Source organism: Parasteatoda tepidariorum, chromosome 4 (assembly GCF_043381705.1).
Source record: "Parasteatoda tepidariorum isolate YZ-2023 chromosome 4, CAS_Ptep_4.0, whole genome shotgun sequence".
NCBI lineage: Eukaryota > Metazoa > Arthropoda > Arachnida > Araneae > Theridiidae > Parasteatoda > Parasteatoda tepidariorum.
In genome coordinates this window covers 23,191,331-23,209,127 of record NC_092207.1, presented here as the reverse complement: position 1 = coordinate 23,209,127, position 17,797 = coordinate 23,191,331, and the positions used below count along the sequence as shown (strand labels likewise).

Sequence of the window (17,797 nt, the reverse complement as noted above, 5' to 3'; positions counted from 1 at the left end):
TTTTGCTTCGTCCTCCATGTTCCTATAACAAATCAATACCTCTGGGGGTACTGATCCAGGAGTTTCCTCGTCTTCTGGATTGGTTCAAAATTACAAGGCTACGGAGTTGAACATTAGAAGTCGTGAACCCAAAAATTGGGCCGGCTGTTCAACGACGGATATAAAACTATTTTGCTTATACCTAATTGAAGATGATTTTAAACTTCTTAATGTTATTATTTAAGGAATTTCAGTTGAAGGTTAGGTCAGAGATACCTAATAGGTCTCGATATACTCAGAGCAAGGGTGAAGACGGGTAAGGAGACCAAAAGATTTGCCTCTCCTAAACTATGAAAAACGGTGTAAAAAACAATCTTAATTTTGAATAAAACTCAAGATTACATAATTTAATAGTTAAAAAAAAATAATAGTGAAAGTTTATGAATTGTTTTTAGTTTCTTTCACAATTGAACACTGACTGCAATTTATATTTATAGGTTACTTCAGTGTGTAAAGATCTTATAATTGGATCCATGGAAATGAAGATGAGAGAAATCAATAACATTCAGCAACAACTCGTTTCCTTGAATGATGTTGAGATGAAAACAAAGCAGTTTGTTGATGAGTTAGGTAAAGAGAATAGAGAGCAATCCTTTGCTAAAGTGAAGAAGGTACGGCCCAGTTTTTATTGAACCAAGCTTAAACAACGTGAAAAGAAAACAAATGCCACATAAAACAGAAATCTGATTGTTTTAGTTCTGTAATGAAGAATTTACTTCATTGTTGAAACACAAAATGATAGATGATAGACAACACATAGATGGGAATAAAATTACAAATAAGTTACAGTAAAGAAAGGAGGGATAGATTCAATAGGAAATGGAAACAAGATCGGATAAGGATGTCAATCAAAAGTACAGGTTTAAGAGGAAAAAAATATGTGGGTGTACTTTGGAGGGGAGGGGGGGGGTGAGAACCCCAGATATGTCAAAATGCAGAATTAAAAGAAAATTGATTTCCTATCTTTTGGGAAGAATGGGATGCTAGAAAGTCGATGATATTAATTATCAGAGTTTTCCAAATCTGAAATAATTCCCAGAAATCTAGATCAGCACCTCATGGGCAATGTTGATTAATTTTGGGAGAAGAAAACTTAAATGTGGTTAGAAATCCAGCTGTGCATGGTATCACGGTTTAGTATTATATCTCAGTCTAATAGCAAACACTTCTTTTATAACTTTTAAATTGAAGAGGAAGGGTTGGTTTGTCCAGTATCTGAAAGATCACGCTTAAAATAAGTTCAATAAATATGTCTCCCATTATTGTCAGCTATGAGTTCTTCAAAGTTTTTGAAATTTGGTTTATGCACAAGTGAGAAAACAACTTTAAAATCAAATTGATTTAAAATTGCAACTAATTCTAGGATATTGTGGTAAAGTAATAAAATTACTGAAGTGTGAATAAGAAACTTTTCTGGATTCGTAATTATCTTTATGTATAATAGAATCTGCGATATAAAAAGAACTCCGCGGTCAAGAACGATAGTTTTAAGGCAAAGGAATAACAATTATAGCAAATTTTACAGGCGAGGTAAACAAGCACTCAAAAGGTATCTATCCTTTGGTTTAGGAGACGGAATAAACGTTTTCATTCTTTAAACTATACAAATCACAATTCAATACAGAGGGCCGGGATAGCCTGGTCGGTAGGGCGCTGGGCCCATATCCAAGAGGTCGTGGGTTCGATCCTCGCCGGCCGAAGATTCCCCGTGTAGTAAATGGTGACTGATGCACGTTAAATCTGTCGAGTCTCAAAGTCCTCCATGTTCCCACAACAAATCAATACCTCTGGGGGTACTGATCCAGGAGTTTCCTTGTCTTCTGGATTGGTTCAAAATTACAAGGCTACGGAGTTGAACGTAAGTAGTCGTAAACCCATGAAATTGGGTCGGCTGTTCAACGACGGTTATAAAATAAAATAAAATTCAATACAGATCATGTCATTATTAAAGGCCGGGATAGCCTGGTTGGTAGGGCACTGGACTCATGTATAAAAGTTCGTGGGTTCAATGCCCACCGGCCGAAGACTCACCGTGTAGTAAATGGTGACTGATGCACGTTAAATCTGTCGAGTCGCAAAGTCCTCCACGTTCCTATAACAAATCAATACCTCTGGGGGTACTGAGCCAGGAGTTTCCTTGTCTACTGGATTGGTTCAAAATTACAAGGCTACGAAGTTGAACATTGTAGTCGTAAACCCAAAATTTTGTCGGCTTTTCAACAACGGATATATATGTAAAAAATCAAAACAGATGAGCCACGAAGTCTCAGGGGATAGAGCATTCGCCTTCCAATGCGGCGAACCGGTTTCGAATCCCAGTCGATATGAATTCCGGATCCAGCTTGCACCGACCACAGTGCTGACGTGAAATATCCTCAGTGGTAGACGGATCATGGGTTAGAGTCCCCTTGCCAACAGGCTAATCGTGGGAGGTTCTTGTGGTCTGCCTCTCTTTGTAACGCAAATGTGGGTTGGCTCCATTAAAAAAGTCCTCCACGAAAACAAATTTCTCCCAATACTAGATCCAGGAGTTCCCTTGCCTTACAGATAAGGTTCAAAATTACAAGGTGTACATTAGTAGTCGTAAACCCATAAAATTGGGTCGGCTGTTCAACGATGGTTATAAAATAGAATAAAATTCAAAACAAATGGGTAATATAAGCGAGATAATTATCAATGTTGCATTATTTTTAATAATTTATGAGATACTCTCATTTAAATATTTTTATATTTCGTTTTATAATCAAAGCAAAAAGAATATTTTTTAATTTATTTTACTGTCATTCTTTTTTTTTCATCTTATTTATTTCTACAAGCGTTAATTTTCCCCAAAAAATATTCTGCTTATGATTCTGTTAGACCAATATTGTCTTTTCAGTTTATTTCAAAGTAATGCAACAATTAGGTATAGGTGAGGTCATCTCATACCTGATGTGACGCTAACGAATTTTTCGACACTTCCTTTACAAAACTTGGACGATTAGGTTATCTTTAAAATTTAGAGAAGCCTACGCGGTTCGAGTCGAGGTTGCTGCCTACCTCACCCAGTTAAGGTAGCATCCATGCATGTCATGACTTTTCTTTTTAAATTGAGTCTTTTACTCTGTGTTCAAGAAATGCATGGACTTGATAATAATAGGCTAGTTGTGAATTGATAATAATATTTCACAATTTTTGAAAGGCTTTATTATTAATATGGTTCAGGATTGAAATTAACAGTTTTGTTATTTTTGTTGTGAGAATTTCTGACCACGTTTAGTAATGCATAGGCATGCTGTTATTGTCAGGAGTAAATGTCTGTACAGTATTTTGAAATGTAGTTTATAATATTCGCATGTTTTTTTAGTTTTTTTAGTATATTATGTATACTCCTGAGGTTTGTCTGATTGAAAATTTGTTGGGCAGTAAATATAAGTAAACTCTGATTGCGAAATTTTATCGATTGCAAAATTAAAGTAGAAAATTACTTGAATGAAATTATAAATTTAAAAATAAAAATATAAATTTATAATTCTTAATATTAAATTTAAAATAAAAAACGTAAGGTTAATATTTATCTCTGCTGCAGGTATAGTCAGTAGTTGTCCCTTTATCGTTCCGCATAGCTCCAATTGGTTAGATAATGAAAGTTTTTCTTATGGGGTTTTTTCTTTTGGGCTAAAAAATACTGCTTTTTGAATACAATAAGGAACGTTGAATGCTTGATCTTTTTAAACTGATATTTCTCAGCAATATACAAAGTGAAGGTATAATGTTAATTATAAATGAATTTTAATACCTCTATTGTAATGATTTAAATGGAATGTCTTTATTTTTCAGTTTTTTTTCTTAGCGCAGCCTATGAAGAATAGTTTTTTTTAACGATAACAAATGATGCCTTTCTATAATTCTAATAAATAGCCCCAAAATGCTTTATAATAGCCTTAAAATAAAATATTTTATACTTTTTATATTATGTACTTTTGAATAGCCTTAAAAAAAACTCAAAGAGTTGTGTTATTTAGCATGTTGCCTAATTATTATGTTAAATTGTGGTTATTAAGTAATTTGATTCGGTTAATATTGATGTGAAAATATTTTTTTTTAAAAATTATGAATTAAAAAGTTGATAGAGTTCATTTTTATTTATTTTAAGCATATTTCTTATTTACATTAATTGCTTCAAACTCTTGCTGATTTGTTAAACATTTTGACTAGTTGAATGATGTTTTTACAACTATTAAGAAGTTATGCTCCTTTACCATTGAGAGAGCTAAAGGAGGAGTTAAAGATGCGGACGAAGAACTTCAAATGCTGAAAGGAATTTTCGAAAGTTCCACAGTGAGTACTATAACTGAAAATAACTAACTAGTTATATATTGGTTCAAACTATAGCATACGTGTAGAAAAAAATAGACAGGAATACGAAGCAAAATGTTTTTTCCTCTCCTAAGAACTACATAAAATGCTTTGATTCGTATTAGCTTTCTTTTTTCTTAATTCAAATAACTGATTCAAATTTAAAAGATCATGAATGGGACGATTGTGCTGATTCAAACTAATTATGTTATTGAAAGCATATTATATAGAGAAGTGCGTAATATAAAGCATTAATCTTTAAATAAAAATATTTGGCTAAATTTTAATAAGAGATATTCTGTTTTTCTCGCAATAATAGTGAAAATAAAACGTTTGTAACATTGAGTAAAAAAATAAATCGATTAAGTTTTTTTTGTAAAAATATTTTAATTTTTTTAAAAACTTGATTGAATACGAATTGTTTTTAAAGTGATTTTCATAATTTTTTTATTTTTCAGACTGAATGGTATGAAATTAGTGAAAATAGTGACTAAAGAAAAACATCATCAAATTCCTATAAATGCATGTTATGTTCGCGTAAATTACCGACATTTTCGAAAGTTTTTTCTTAAAAATATTATTTAAAAATAATTTAATAAATCTTATAGTGCAGATCGCTTTTTCGTCGAACAGGCGCTCTTTGTCAATTTGCACATTTGTGTTATTAATTTTTTATTTAGTTGAAAGAGACAACATTGTTGATTAAAAATTTGTATCAGTTTAATATTTCGGAAACGTTACTGCCTGTTACATGGTAATACTTGATGGTGAGGACCACATTACAGATTTTACCAACATTATACATGTCATACACCATGGACAGTTTCATTGATAAAACACACTTCAAAATAAAAAATGTGTATGAAAATTTGAAGTTCTACTCAGAGAAAAACAAATTCTGATAAAATTAATGTACTGTATGGTAATTCTGATAAAAAAAAAAAGCTGTAATTCAGTTAATAAAAACTAAAATATACGGAATTTAAACCAGTCATTTGGTAATTTTTTCCATTCAAACGGTCACAGTTTACAGTAATTCTGGTTTTAAAATCATAACTCTTTTTGCCACATAATTAGCAAAAAATACAAAACTGAAAAGTAAATTTATCCGAATAAATGATTTTTTCATGCCACACTCTATAGTACAATGATAAAATTATAAAATTTTAGCACACATATAAGAACAATATTTCATTCGTAATTTCACCAAAATCTTCGAAAAAAATTAGCAAGTTTTTTGATGTTCTCATAGAGCCAGAGACATGGTAAATTTTACGAAAACCCCGCAGTTTTGACCATACTTTTCTTCGGTCTACTAATAATTAAAATACTGAGTGAATGAAGGTTCTAAGTCACCTTTTAGAGAATTTGAGAACGTTATCGTAGAAGTTAAATCGCTGGCAATTCCTAATAAAAATAGATAATAATTGCGTTTTCCCTTTATTTATAACTTGAAAATTTCCGATTTGTGAAATGCATAAATCCTTAAAATTTTGGTGAAATGTTCACGTAGCTTTTGCACTCAAGGCATTTTATAATGCTGTCAAAAGAGAATCTTTTTAAGGTTATCCGTCAACCAAATGCTTTTGGAACATTCTTCCACTCCGAAAAAACTCAAAGATTGTCATTTAGTATTTTCATTCTTAGAAATCTCTGAAATGAAAAGATTTGAAAAATCAATTAATGTTTTATAATTAAATGAGACTAAAATATAATTTCAACCCATGACCTCGATTTTCCCCCCAAAAATGTCACTTAAAACTTTATAAATTTCTTTAAATATAGTTCACTGTCACAAACACGTACCACTCGCTACGAGAAAACTATATTTTTAAACATTTTATCAGGAAGATCCTTCTAGTTACAAAATTAATCAATAGATTAGACCTTACAAACCTTAAATGTCTAATTAATTAATTTCTCTTCTGGCATTGCAGCAGGATTCTTTAATAATTTCGACTTGCATCCAATTATTAAATATCAACATCAGAAGAAAGAACGATGAAATTGAAGAATTAATAGAGAAATCCCAAAATGTGAAGATGTTTGCGGAAAGTTTAAAGAAGGTAACAACTGTAAATATACATATATTTAAAGATTTGACGCAAAATGCTCTTTATTATTCCTGTTCTATAATAATTGTGCTTGGGCAAATGTATTGCGCATGTAGGAGAAGAAGTGCAAAAATACACCTAAATACAAAATTGTAAAGGTCATTCATGGGAGAAATATTTTTTTTCTAATGCCCACCTGGAGAATGACCTAAATCATACAGGTATCTGAAGGGCAGATTTGTTGGCCATTCTTCTAGGGGCACCATATTAGGTGAGCCGAAGTTGCTCTCACAGTAAGGACAGACAGTACAGAGAATGAAAGAACATCCATGCCTTGTCCGGGATTTGAACCCAGAACCTTTCTGACGCAAGACCCTGACCTCTTCACAGACAGGTCCGCTCATGTGACAAATATAACGGCAAAATAAAGCATTACTTATCAAAAATCATTACTCTGCGTAAACTATTGGTAGAGAAAATGAAAAAAATGTTATTTGCCAAGAGTATATTTGTAAATATGTAAAGAAAAAAATTAATAGCCGAGCCATGAAGCTGTAAAAAATTGTTTCGTATAGTTCAAGGTAAATATTGAACAAATGACGGATGAGACAGAATATCAAAATTAAAGGAAGTTTGATGTTTTCATACCATTTGGGTTTTTTTTTTGTAACTCATTAAGATCTCATTGTTTTAGAGCTCGAATTACTTAGTTTAAAGTCAGTTAAATATTTAATAACTAAAACAAGCGCATTAAAAAGTCTTCAACTACTGATAAAAAGTGTTTTGCTGAATAAGATAATCAGTTAAATTCAGGGCTGAAAGTCTCTATATACCAAGACGGAAACGAGCAAAAATTGGTCCGAAAGGCATTTCATTCTAGTAATTTTTTTCGAGAAACATTAAATTTCTGTAACTACCAAGATTTTTTCTTACAATTATAGCATATATATAAAACGGTTTCTTTCCTGAGAAAAAGTAGATAATGGTGAATAGTTGGAAAAGGGAATAGATTTATCCCTCCCTAAAGCATGTTAAAACTGAAATGGTTTTACTACCAGCTTTTCATCTTTTCCGTCTCGCTTCTACCCATTTTTGAATTAAGGTAATAATTTGCACTTTTGGTAAATTCTTCCTGATTCACTTACTGACCGATTTTACTCTTATATAAACGCTACCGTTTTTTCACTATTTACATTGGAAAGTCATTATGAGACAGTGAAAAAAAAAAGCATAATATAAAACTACCAAGGATGTAGAAGGAGTACAAATTTTATTCTTAATTAGGACGAAGTGGAAACAAACATTGTTGAAAAGAGTGCTGCCATTAAAGAGGAAGCAAAAGAAGACATAAATGTATGTATTTAGTTACTCTCTTTTTTTATTTTTAAGTGTTAATTTCGTTATTGTACATAAAAAAAAATTCAACTCAATCTGAATTTAATTTCCCTTATAAGGCTAAGTCCGAAATGAAGACCTTAAAGAAGAATTCTGACATCAACACAGATATAGAAGAGGAAGATATAGATGTATGTATTTATTTAAATTTCTGTGTTTTTAAGTTTTTCTGGGATATAAGAGTTTGTCTATCACGCCTCACATGAAATTAATTTTAAATATATATTCGGCCAAAAGATAATCGTATTTAAGATTGACTGATGTATCTGTGTCTATGCTTGGCTGATAAAAGTGAATACATGATAATTTTATTGACATTCATATAAAAAACCTGTGTAAAATTATAATTTCTAATCGTTCTTCTACCACAGAATCACCTACTAATATCAGCTGCTTATAGTTTTAATTTCATTAGCTCTTTTTTCACCCCTTTTTACATCCATAGTAACAGTCAATGAAATTGGGTTTAAAAACACAGGTTTATTGTAACACTATTTATTAAAGCGATATCAAAAATTATGCAATGATAATTTTTGCTAAATTTTGCACGTCATTCTTGCTTTTCCTGTGTGTGTGTGCGTGTGCGTGTGTGTGTGAGAGAGAGAGAGAGAGAGAGAGAGAGAGAGAGAGAGAGAGAGAGAGAGAGAGAGAGAGAGAGAGAGAGAGAGAGAGAGAGAGAGAGAGAGAGAGAGAGAGAGAGAGAGAGAGAGAGAGAGAGAGAGAGAGAGAGAGAGAGAGAGAGAGAGAGAGAGAGAGAGAGAGAGAGAGAGAGAGAGAGAGAGAGAGAGAGAGAGAGAGAGAGAGAGAGAGAGAGAGAGAGAGAGAGAGAGAGAGAGAGAGAGAGAGAGAGAGAGAGAGAGAGAGAGAGAGAGAGAGAGAGAGAGAGAGAGAGAGAGAGAGAGAGAGAGAGAGAGAGAGAGAGAGAGAGAGAGAGAGAGAGAGAGAGAGAGAGAGAGAGAGAGAGAGAGAGAGAGAGAGAGAGAGAGAGAGAGAGAGAGAGAGAGAGAGAGAGAGAGAGAGAGAGAGAGAGAGAGAGAGAGAGAGAGAGAGAGAGAGAGAGAGAGAGAGAGAGAGAGAGAGAGAGAGAGAGAGAGAGAGAGAGAGAGAGAGAGAGAGAGAGAGAGAGAGAGAGAGAGAGAGAGAGAGAGAGAGAGAGAGAGAGAGAGAGAGAGAGAGAGAGAGAGAGAGAGAGAGAGAGAGAGAGAGAGAGAGAGAGAGAGAGAGAGAGAGAGAGAGAGAGAGAGAGAGAGAGAGAGAGAGAGAGAGAGAGAGAGAGAGAGAGAGAGAGAGAGAGAGAGAGAGAGAGAGAGAGAGAGAGAGAGAGAGAGAGAGAGAGAGAGAGAGAGAGAGAGAGAGAGAGAGAGAGAGAGAGAGAGAGAGAGAGAGAGAGAGAGAGAGAGAGAGAGAGAGAGAGAGAGAGAGAGAGAGAGAGAGAGAGAGAGAGAGAGAGAGAGAGAGAGAGAGAGAGAGAGAGAGAGAGAGAGAGAGAGAGAGAGAGAGAGAGAGAGAGAGAGAGAGAGAGAGAGAGAGAGAGAGAGAGAGAGAGAGAGAGAGAGAGAGAGAGAGAGAGAGAGAGAGAGAGAGAGAGAGAGAGAGAGAGAGAGAGAGAGAGAGAGAGAGAGAGAGAGAGAGAGAGAGAGAGAGAGAGAGAGAGAGAGAGAGAGAGAGAGAGAGAGAGAGNGAGAGAGAGTGTGTGTGTGTGAGAGAGAGAGAGAGAGAGAGAGAGAGAGAGACTATAGTATGTGTATGTAACATACTGGACGTCCAGTATGTGTATGTAACATCCTGTGCTCTCCTATAAACTTTTAGTTGTATAAGAAATTGTAAACCTATAGGGTTTTAATGTAATTCTATTTTTGGCAAGTCACTGTACACTGCAAAAAAATGGCAATGCAGTAATATCGCCTTGTTTTAATAAAAAAGGAAGGAAATAGTAACAGTAATAAAATTTCTATGACTAATACTTCTAAGTGATTGTGTTTTTATGGCCTATGTATTTAGCAGTCGAAATATTTTATCAAATATTTTATCATGTATCTAAAACAATGAGAATACAGGTTCCAAGACGGATGCTTCAATTTGAGAGATGGGAAACTTTTCTTCATTCTGCATTTATTCCTATTTCACTGCAATTTCTGCAATCACTTATGCTGCTAAATGTAAGGATACATTTGGTTGCTTGGTTCGCATAGTCAATTATATAAGATTGCCTTGTAGTTTTTGGAGGTAGGAGATCACAAGCGAGAACTGGTGGAGTTCACTAGTCCTATTAATCTCAGAGATCATAGAATACTCTAAAATTTTTATTCAAAAATTCTTTCTGTATATTTAATATGATTTCATGAATTAATAATCATGCAATAAATTCTATAATTCTATGATTATAAATTCTATAAATTCTATTTTATGTATGATGGTATTGAAAAAATGAAACATTTCTTTTCCTACAACTAATATTTTTAAAACTTCATTATAGAATTTATTTGAATTTAGGTAAAAGTATTTCAAGCATATTGTAAAGATTTATTCGACAATACTGTCAATACTTTAAAAGAAAAAATTCAAGAAATGAAATTGGATCTTGAAAAATTGAAAATAAAAGTAAAAAAAGTTGAAAAGGAGGTAAGTGTATCTTAAATAGTTTAATTTAACGTAAATAGTTTACTTTAACCTTAAATATAACTTTAAATGCAGTTAATGTCATGCATGATAGATAAACAACGTCGCATTATAGAATTGCTGAAGTCGGAATAACATTGAGGAATTAACAGAAATTTTATTCATGAGTAATTCATAAAACAATTTTCTAAAAGTGTAAGTTGAAATTCATAAAAATAAGAAATATGTTTCGCAAACTGTATAGATTTTATATTATTTATTAGTTTGTCTCTTAAGGATTGAAAAATATTTTCAAGTGTTCACTTATGTCACTGAATTATATAAACAAACCAATACCATATGAGGTGATACTAAATAATTTCGATAGCTTGAATTCAATATTTTTATCCCAATATTAATGCAACTATATTTTTTGAAAATACCAGCTTTTCTTTGTAGTTTATAGACTACGCAAATAGTATATGGAGTAGTCTATAGACTGTATAAGTTAAGTATATATTCTTATGGCTGCTATTTCTTTGCAAATTGAAACAAAACCTACATTTCCAAACTTTCATTATTAATACATAGGAGGGGAAAATTATGAAGAAAGTTAAGTTTTAATTCAGTTTAATGGTTTTCAGTCTAATTCAGTTTTAGTTCAATTTCAGTTTTATTTTAAATATGCAAAATACAACTTTTACTTTTGTTTAATAAGAAAATAATTAAAAAGATTTAGTTCAAAGTACGGAAACAAGTTAACCATTTAATTTTTATAGGATTTTAAAGTCTTTGAGATTTTTGAAAAAGCCATCACCTACTCGATAAATATGAGGAAAGAAGAAATTAATTCTTTTAAAAGTGCTTTGAAAACAACTGATTCAATTCCTGAAAACAGTGAGACAGAAGTGAGTGTACAATCATGTATCTAAACTATTAAGAAATCAAAATTTTTAAAATGTTGCAAAATGACCTAAAATCGTTACAATACCAAAACAGTGAAACTATCAAAAACGTTTTAGAAATAATTTCGTTAGTTAAATTTGATATGCTTAATTTGTATATTAACAGAGAACTATGATATTTCGAAAATGAGAACTTAACTTTAGTACACAACTTAATAGTATGAAACCCAGTGATAATTGTTTAACTTACTAGTTTATAGTAAAAGCCTGAAAATGTAGCTACGGAGCACATTAGTGCACAAGGTAGTCGTGGAATGTAATTTCCATGCGCGGTTATATGAAAAAATCTCAACTTTTCATGACTTTTAAAATGGAAGTTGAAATTCTTAATTTTATTGTATTAAATGTCAAAATGGTAGAAGGCTGTATAAAAGATTAATTCCAGGGAATGTAAGTCTTATAGATTTTTAGGTTAAGAAATCTGTTTTATCGTCTTCGTCCCAGATCACATGGCAAAATAGTGACATTTGTAAAGTAAAATTTTATTGTAACTGGTAATATGAAATCCGCCTGTGAGTGAAAAAGAACAATTAAAATCAGATGCGATCTATATATTCTGAAAGATTAAAAAATTTATCAGATAGCAGTGTAAGGTTGATTTTAATGTTAGCAGCAACCGTTATTGCAAACCCCAACAAGGTTTATAAATGATTAGCAAATAAACCGTGCAAGGTTGAAAAAATGTAAAATGTAACTATGCTAGTGTTTACGCGCTATGATGTTCGTATTAAGCTTACATAAACAACCCTTTTATATCGAGATTGAATCTGTCTTTACCAAACAAGGATAGTAAAACCTTCTGAAATCGAGGATGAATTAATCAAAATACAGGGCTATTCATAATTCCCTCCGGGGTTTCGAAGCGTTATATTAAAAAAACGAAGACGAATATGGCAAAAAAGAATGTATAAATTATTCCGAAAGTATTCAAGTTTTAATTCAAGCAGTTGCCGGTAGATGGCAGTAACATGTACCACAGAAGCCAGTTGTAGTAAAGAAAAATGGCGCTTACAGGAGGAGGGAATTATGAATAACCCTGTATAACGTTTGTCGTAAGGTTGCCTGCTTACTTGGATAATTTTTACCGATTCCGCATTGCACCCTCTTTTAGAAAAAATAATTGAAAGTGTTCCATCTTCCTAAGAAGTACTGTTTGTTCCTCTTCCGAGACTATCAACCAAGTCCGTTTGTAACACTTTCTGTCTGGTTTATGAGTAGAGAAATATCTGTCATTTTTTAAAATTGTACTTTTGCGCTAGATTATGTGACCAAACTAGGTCCATTCTCAATGCTGTATCAGTTAAACACATGAAAAGTCTACGTCTTCGTGCAAACAACTACGTTTTCATAAAGTTATTAAACAAATAAAAAGGTTATTAACTTTAAATGTAATTTAAAATTCTTAAATCAATGTTTTTAAAACAGACTAAATCTAAATTCTCTAACTTTTCATTCGAATGCTTTTTGCATTTATAACACAAATTTCGTTCATTTGCTAATTAAAATAAAAAATTTTTAATAGTTTTTTATATTTTAGTTTAGTTTTAGTTAGTTTTTTATATTATTATTTTTTAGTTTGTTTTTTAATATTTCATGCAAAAATGCGTTTTAGTTTAAACTGTGTTATGAAAATTTCCAGTGTATTTTATCGGGTAAAGATGCTAACTTTCATGCTTTTATTGATCTTTTAATAATAAATTTCATTTTTTTTTAGAATCCTCTTGAAAATTTAGTTCAACAAGCCATACTGAATAGATATTCGGAAAAAGATTCAATTGATTTTGAGTTGCTGAAGTTCGTTCGATATCAGGTAAACCATTTTTTTTAGTATTTCTATATTGCGTGAATACTGGATTTTCTCAATAAAATATGGTCGCAGAATCGGAATTATTTAAATTTGAAAGAGCTAATAAAATTTTTTCGCTATTTGCAGAATTTATTTAGATAAAAAAAGAGAACCCTTTACAAAAAATTAGAAACAAAATTTAAAGTAAACAAAGTAAGCATTTAAAACTAGGGCACATTAAAGCATTGCAATAGCTGAGAAACAATTTTTCCTCTTTATGACGCATGTTTAAGTTTTTATAGACAAAGAGTTTTACAGATAGTCAAAACAAAAAATTTTTCTGTGTTTAAAAAATGCCACATACTTTGTGGTAAAAGTTCCATAATAAAATATTCCATAAATTTATCCCTAAATATTCTCCCTGAATATTTATTCATAATAAAATATTTTCCAGTATAATAATTATACAAATATTATCATTTGTAAATCTTTTAAATTCATTTTTTACAGTCATAAATACTTATTACTTAATGTTCTTAGATATACGTTAGTTGAGTATGTTCAATATTTTCTATTTTAATATTTATTAATATCTATTATATTTATTATATCTATTTATTATATCTATTTTAATATTTATTAATTTAATATGTAATATTTATTTAATTAGAGTGATTCACAGTGCTTTTGCAGTTATTATTACTTTAAAAATTACTGAATATCTCATTTTCTTTGTTCTGTTATATGTGCTTGTTGCGGTAAAAAATTCCGGCACTCTAAGTGCCCAAACTTTTTACCTTATTTTGACCCGGAGTTTTTTTAACAGTGTATTAGTTTCTTTTTTAGGCATTTGGTTTTAAAGTAAATAATTTTGGTTTTGACGTAACTAGTTCTGTCTTCCTTAAATTTAATTCAATTTCTTAAATTTGTACAGGATTCTCGATTCTCAAAAACATTACAAGATCTTCTTTTAACTCTTGCCGAAAATTCAAAGAATGAAGCCGATGAAATAAAGGAAAAGGTTGCTGAAAACAAGAAGGTCTGCTTATGTTGTGCATTCAAATATTTCAGTAGAATAAAAAACATAATTTCCAACACTCTCAGATATGAAACTCTCACTTTTGACCATTCAGCAATCCTTGAGCAGTATTTCGTTAATTTTGAGAATCATTTCATCACAAAATCACGGGATTCGGGACGAAACGCCAATTCCTAAATACATGTCAAAACATTTTCCTCAACTCGAAACCTCTTCTTAGTGCATTGTGGAACATTGTTAACTAGAATGATGAAACTAGAATAAAGACTAGACAATCGAAAATAAATTGACAAATTAAGCCGGTCGACAGTACGGTGGTTAAGAAGTTGGTTTAGTGCCAGGATGATCCGAGTTTCGAAACCCGCTTCGGGCATGGGAGTAATTTAAGCCTTCTTGTGTTGTACTACCTATACAGTGCCTATGATTATTTGAAAATGTAAATACATTATACACTTTGACGAAATTCGTTTACTTGAAGAAGTGACGATTATTTCGTCACTTTGACGAGATTTTCGCACGGGGCACAGACCAGGAAACGATTTCGTCAATGATGGAAAAAGTTTCGTGATATTTGAGTACCCATTTTTTTACAGTGAATTTTGATTTCTCTTGAAAAAAATTATCTCAAGTGCAATAAAAATATGTCTCGAGAGAAAGCGTGTACATTTTTTCAAAATTTTATTTTATTTAAATGGAACCGTTAGTTTTATCCCTTTTTTACGAATTTTATAGTTAATTAATCAAGGGTTTAATAAAGAAGTTTTCTCGATTTTTCAAATTTGTTCCTTTAAAACAAACTTTTAAAGCTGAAAATGGGTTTAGCAATAATTTACTTTGGTTCAATGACTTCGTTCACATATACTTTCTTTGAATGGGAAATCTTGAATATTATAGTCGATTACTGTTCTATTCAATAGTTTTATAGGAAAGTTGGAATTATTGAGAATTAAAACTCTTAAATGAAGATTAATAATTTTCCTCAAACACAAACCTCATTCAACTTATAAAGGTTTATCAATTAACAGAAATGCTTAGTAAATAAAAAAATTGACTTTGTTTAAAACCGTAGATTATTTGTGGTTTGAGCAAGTTACAAGAAAAATGAATCAAAAGATTTGTTTAAGCAATTTATAACAATAAAAAAAGTATTTAAACTGTGCCAATAATTTTGTTTATATTTTGCGTTGTTTTTATTATTTGTTTCTTCAAAATAGGGAATAAATTTTTTATTGCCTACACTAGATGGAATATCTTTAAATCTGGTAAAAACCCAGTTTCTATTTGGGTCAGGAAATCTTACGAAAATTCTATTTTTATTTAAGACGAAGCATTCAGACATTCGGTAAAAATCCTCTTTCTAATTGGGAAGGGGAATCAAAATATCCAACAAAAAACTGGATTTGTATACAGAATAAACGCAAAAGCAAAATGTATATAACATAGATGATACAAAATAATTTGAGTTTGGCTTTATTATCAATTTTATAAACTGTTTATTCTGAGAATTTCTTGCGGCAATTTGATTTAAAACTAAAATTACAACTTATTTATCATCTACAATATTTTAAAATTTTAAAAAAAATATATAAGGTATAATTATTCATTTATAATCTTCTTTTATATTATTTTACATTTTGCAAGTGAAAGAGTTTTGAAGAATGTATTCTGACGATTATGTTTCCATTAAATATTAAATATATTTTAAAAATTTTCCTTTTTAAAACCAAAGGTTAAACATATTGTTACCCTTTTAAAAGAAAAAAAATATTTTAGTGTAAAATTAGAAAAAAGGGCAGCAACATTAATGTGAATAAATTAATTTGTTTCCTTATTAGTGCCAGATTCTTCTTAATAACATTTGTCTCAATGCAAAACTGCGAATTGAACAAATAGAATCTGCTTTGCAGTCTGTTACCGACATCAAAATGAAAACTGAACTGGAAGTAAGTTTTTTGTGGAAGTATCTAAATATTTAAACGTTTTATTTAAATACTTTTTTCAAATTATTCTTATTCTTATTATAATTATTATTATTTTGCAAACAACTGTTGTTGTTGTTGTCTAGGTCATTAATGCACTGGGGGGGGGGCGATTGTTCCTATTTTCCAGTGGCTCCATCTATGGACAAGAATTCGACTTCTGCCTCACAAATGCGTCACACTCGTTTACAGGGCGGATCTATTCATATCTTTCATATATCCATTCCTTCATCCACAAATCGTAATTTTGACCTGAACCAGAGAACTATCAATCTCTGATCCAGTATCCCCAGAGGCATAATTTGTTGTGGGAATATGAAGGATTTTGTGATCTAACCGATTTAACGTGTACCAGTCACCATTTACTACACGGGAAGTCTTCGGTCGTCTGGATTCGAACTCCAGTTCTCACGAACGGGAGTCCAGCACCCTACCAACCAGGATGGCCCTGCAAACAACTAATTTTAATTTATTAGTAAATCTGGTGACAGAATTTTCCGGTAGCAGAACTAATTTGCAGCAACATCTTCAAAAATCAAGCTCTGTCTGCGACCCAAATGTAATCAAATAGAAACTATTATTGACAATAATTAATGCTTACTCGAACTTATTACAAAATTTGTATTTGCCAATAGTAGATCAATGTTAAATACAAGAAATGTAACTGAATCTTACATGCTTATAAAATTTAAAAAAAAAGACAAATAAAAGAAATATATTTGAATGTACACGCAAAATGAAATCATACCTTAATAACTTTTAATTAACCATTTACTGGATTTACTTTGTGACCATGTTTAGTAGAAATTTGATACAACTTCTTTATCAGTTAGAGAAAACACTTTCTAGACTTTGTTCTGGGTAAGTATTAGTTGCATGTTTCGCATTATTAAGTTCAGGGGGAAAATGCGAACTAAAAGTACTTTTTGATAATAGCAACAACATTTAATTTTTACTTGATTATTATTTTAATTTACAATAGCGTAACATGATTATGTTATAATTAAAGTTTAGACACAAATTAGACATAAAGTTAATATAAATTAGCCATAAAAATTAGACATAAAGTTAAGACATAAGTTCTACCGTAAATAATAAGGATTTTTTATTTCGTGTAATTTAATTTAATAATATAGACAACAATAACGGAAATTGGATCCAACCTGGAATCTAAGGGAAAAAAAAACGTATTAGAAAGTATTTTCTAAAGATTTATTTTGGATTAAAAAATTACTCGAGATATTAGTGTAAATGTGCTTGGAAACTAATAAAAAAGCTACATTTTAAAATAGCATATTGTTAAATATCTTTTACTAAATTTTTCTTAGGATAATCAGCTTATAAATTCCTGCAAACTCCTCCTTCATGATAGCATTGTTCTAAGAAAAAATGAAATAGCCATTACGATACAGGATTTGGACACAGTTATGGAAATAACAGGTTCTGGAAGCGTTTTAAAATCTCAGGTAATTTATATATTTAAAATTAGAGTTACAGCTAATTTTTATTTTTTCAATTGTTTAGGCCCTAATCTTTTCATAAAAAGGAAAATCAATCTTTCTGTTATATATGTTCACTTATTGTCTGAAAATGCACGAACCTAT

General features: G+C 31.1%; 1 protein-coding gene across 1 annotated transcript in view; it reads left to right on the top strand.

Annotated features, from left to right (window-relative positions):
- Positions 1 to 17,797, top strand: part of LOC110283236 (uncharacterized) — a 110,676-nt gene that overhangs the window by 57,681 nt on the left and 35,198 nt on the right. Inside the window, exons 37-47 of the mRNA XM_071179485.1 lie at positions 477 to 650; positions 4,237 to 4,359; positions 6,315 to 6,443; positions 7,716 to 7,784; positions 7,886 to 7,957; positions 10,320 to 10,448; positions 11,204 to 11,332; positions 13,104 to 13,199; positions 14,110 to 14,214; positions 16,050 to 16,157; positions 17,522 to 17,659. Coding sequence (XP_071035586.1) covers positions 477 to 650; positions 4,237 to 4,359; positions 6,315 to 6,443; positions 7,716 to 7,784; positions 7,886 to 7,957; positions 10,320 to 10,448; positions 11,204 to 11,332; positions 13,104 to 13,199; positions 14,110 to 14,214; positions 16,050 to 16,157; positions 17,522 to 17,659 — 1,272 coding nt within the window. The remainder of the gene's footprint in view (positions 1 to 476; positions 651 to 4,236; positions 4,360 to 6,314; positions 6,444 to 7,715; positions 7,785 to 7,885; positions 7,958 to 10,319; positions 10,449 to 11,203; positions 11,333 to 13,103; positions 13,200 to 14,109; positions 14,215 to 16,049; positions 16,158 to 17,521; positions 17,660 to 17,797) is intronic.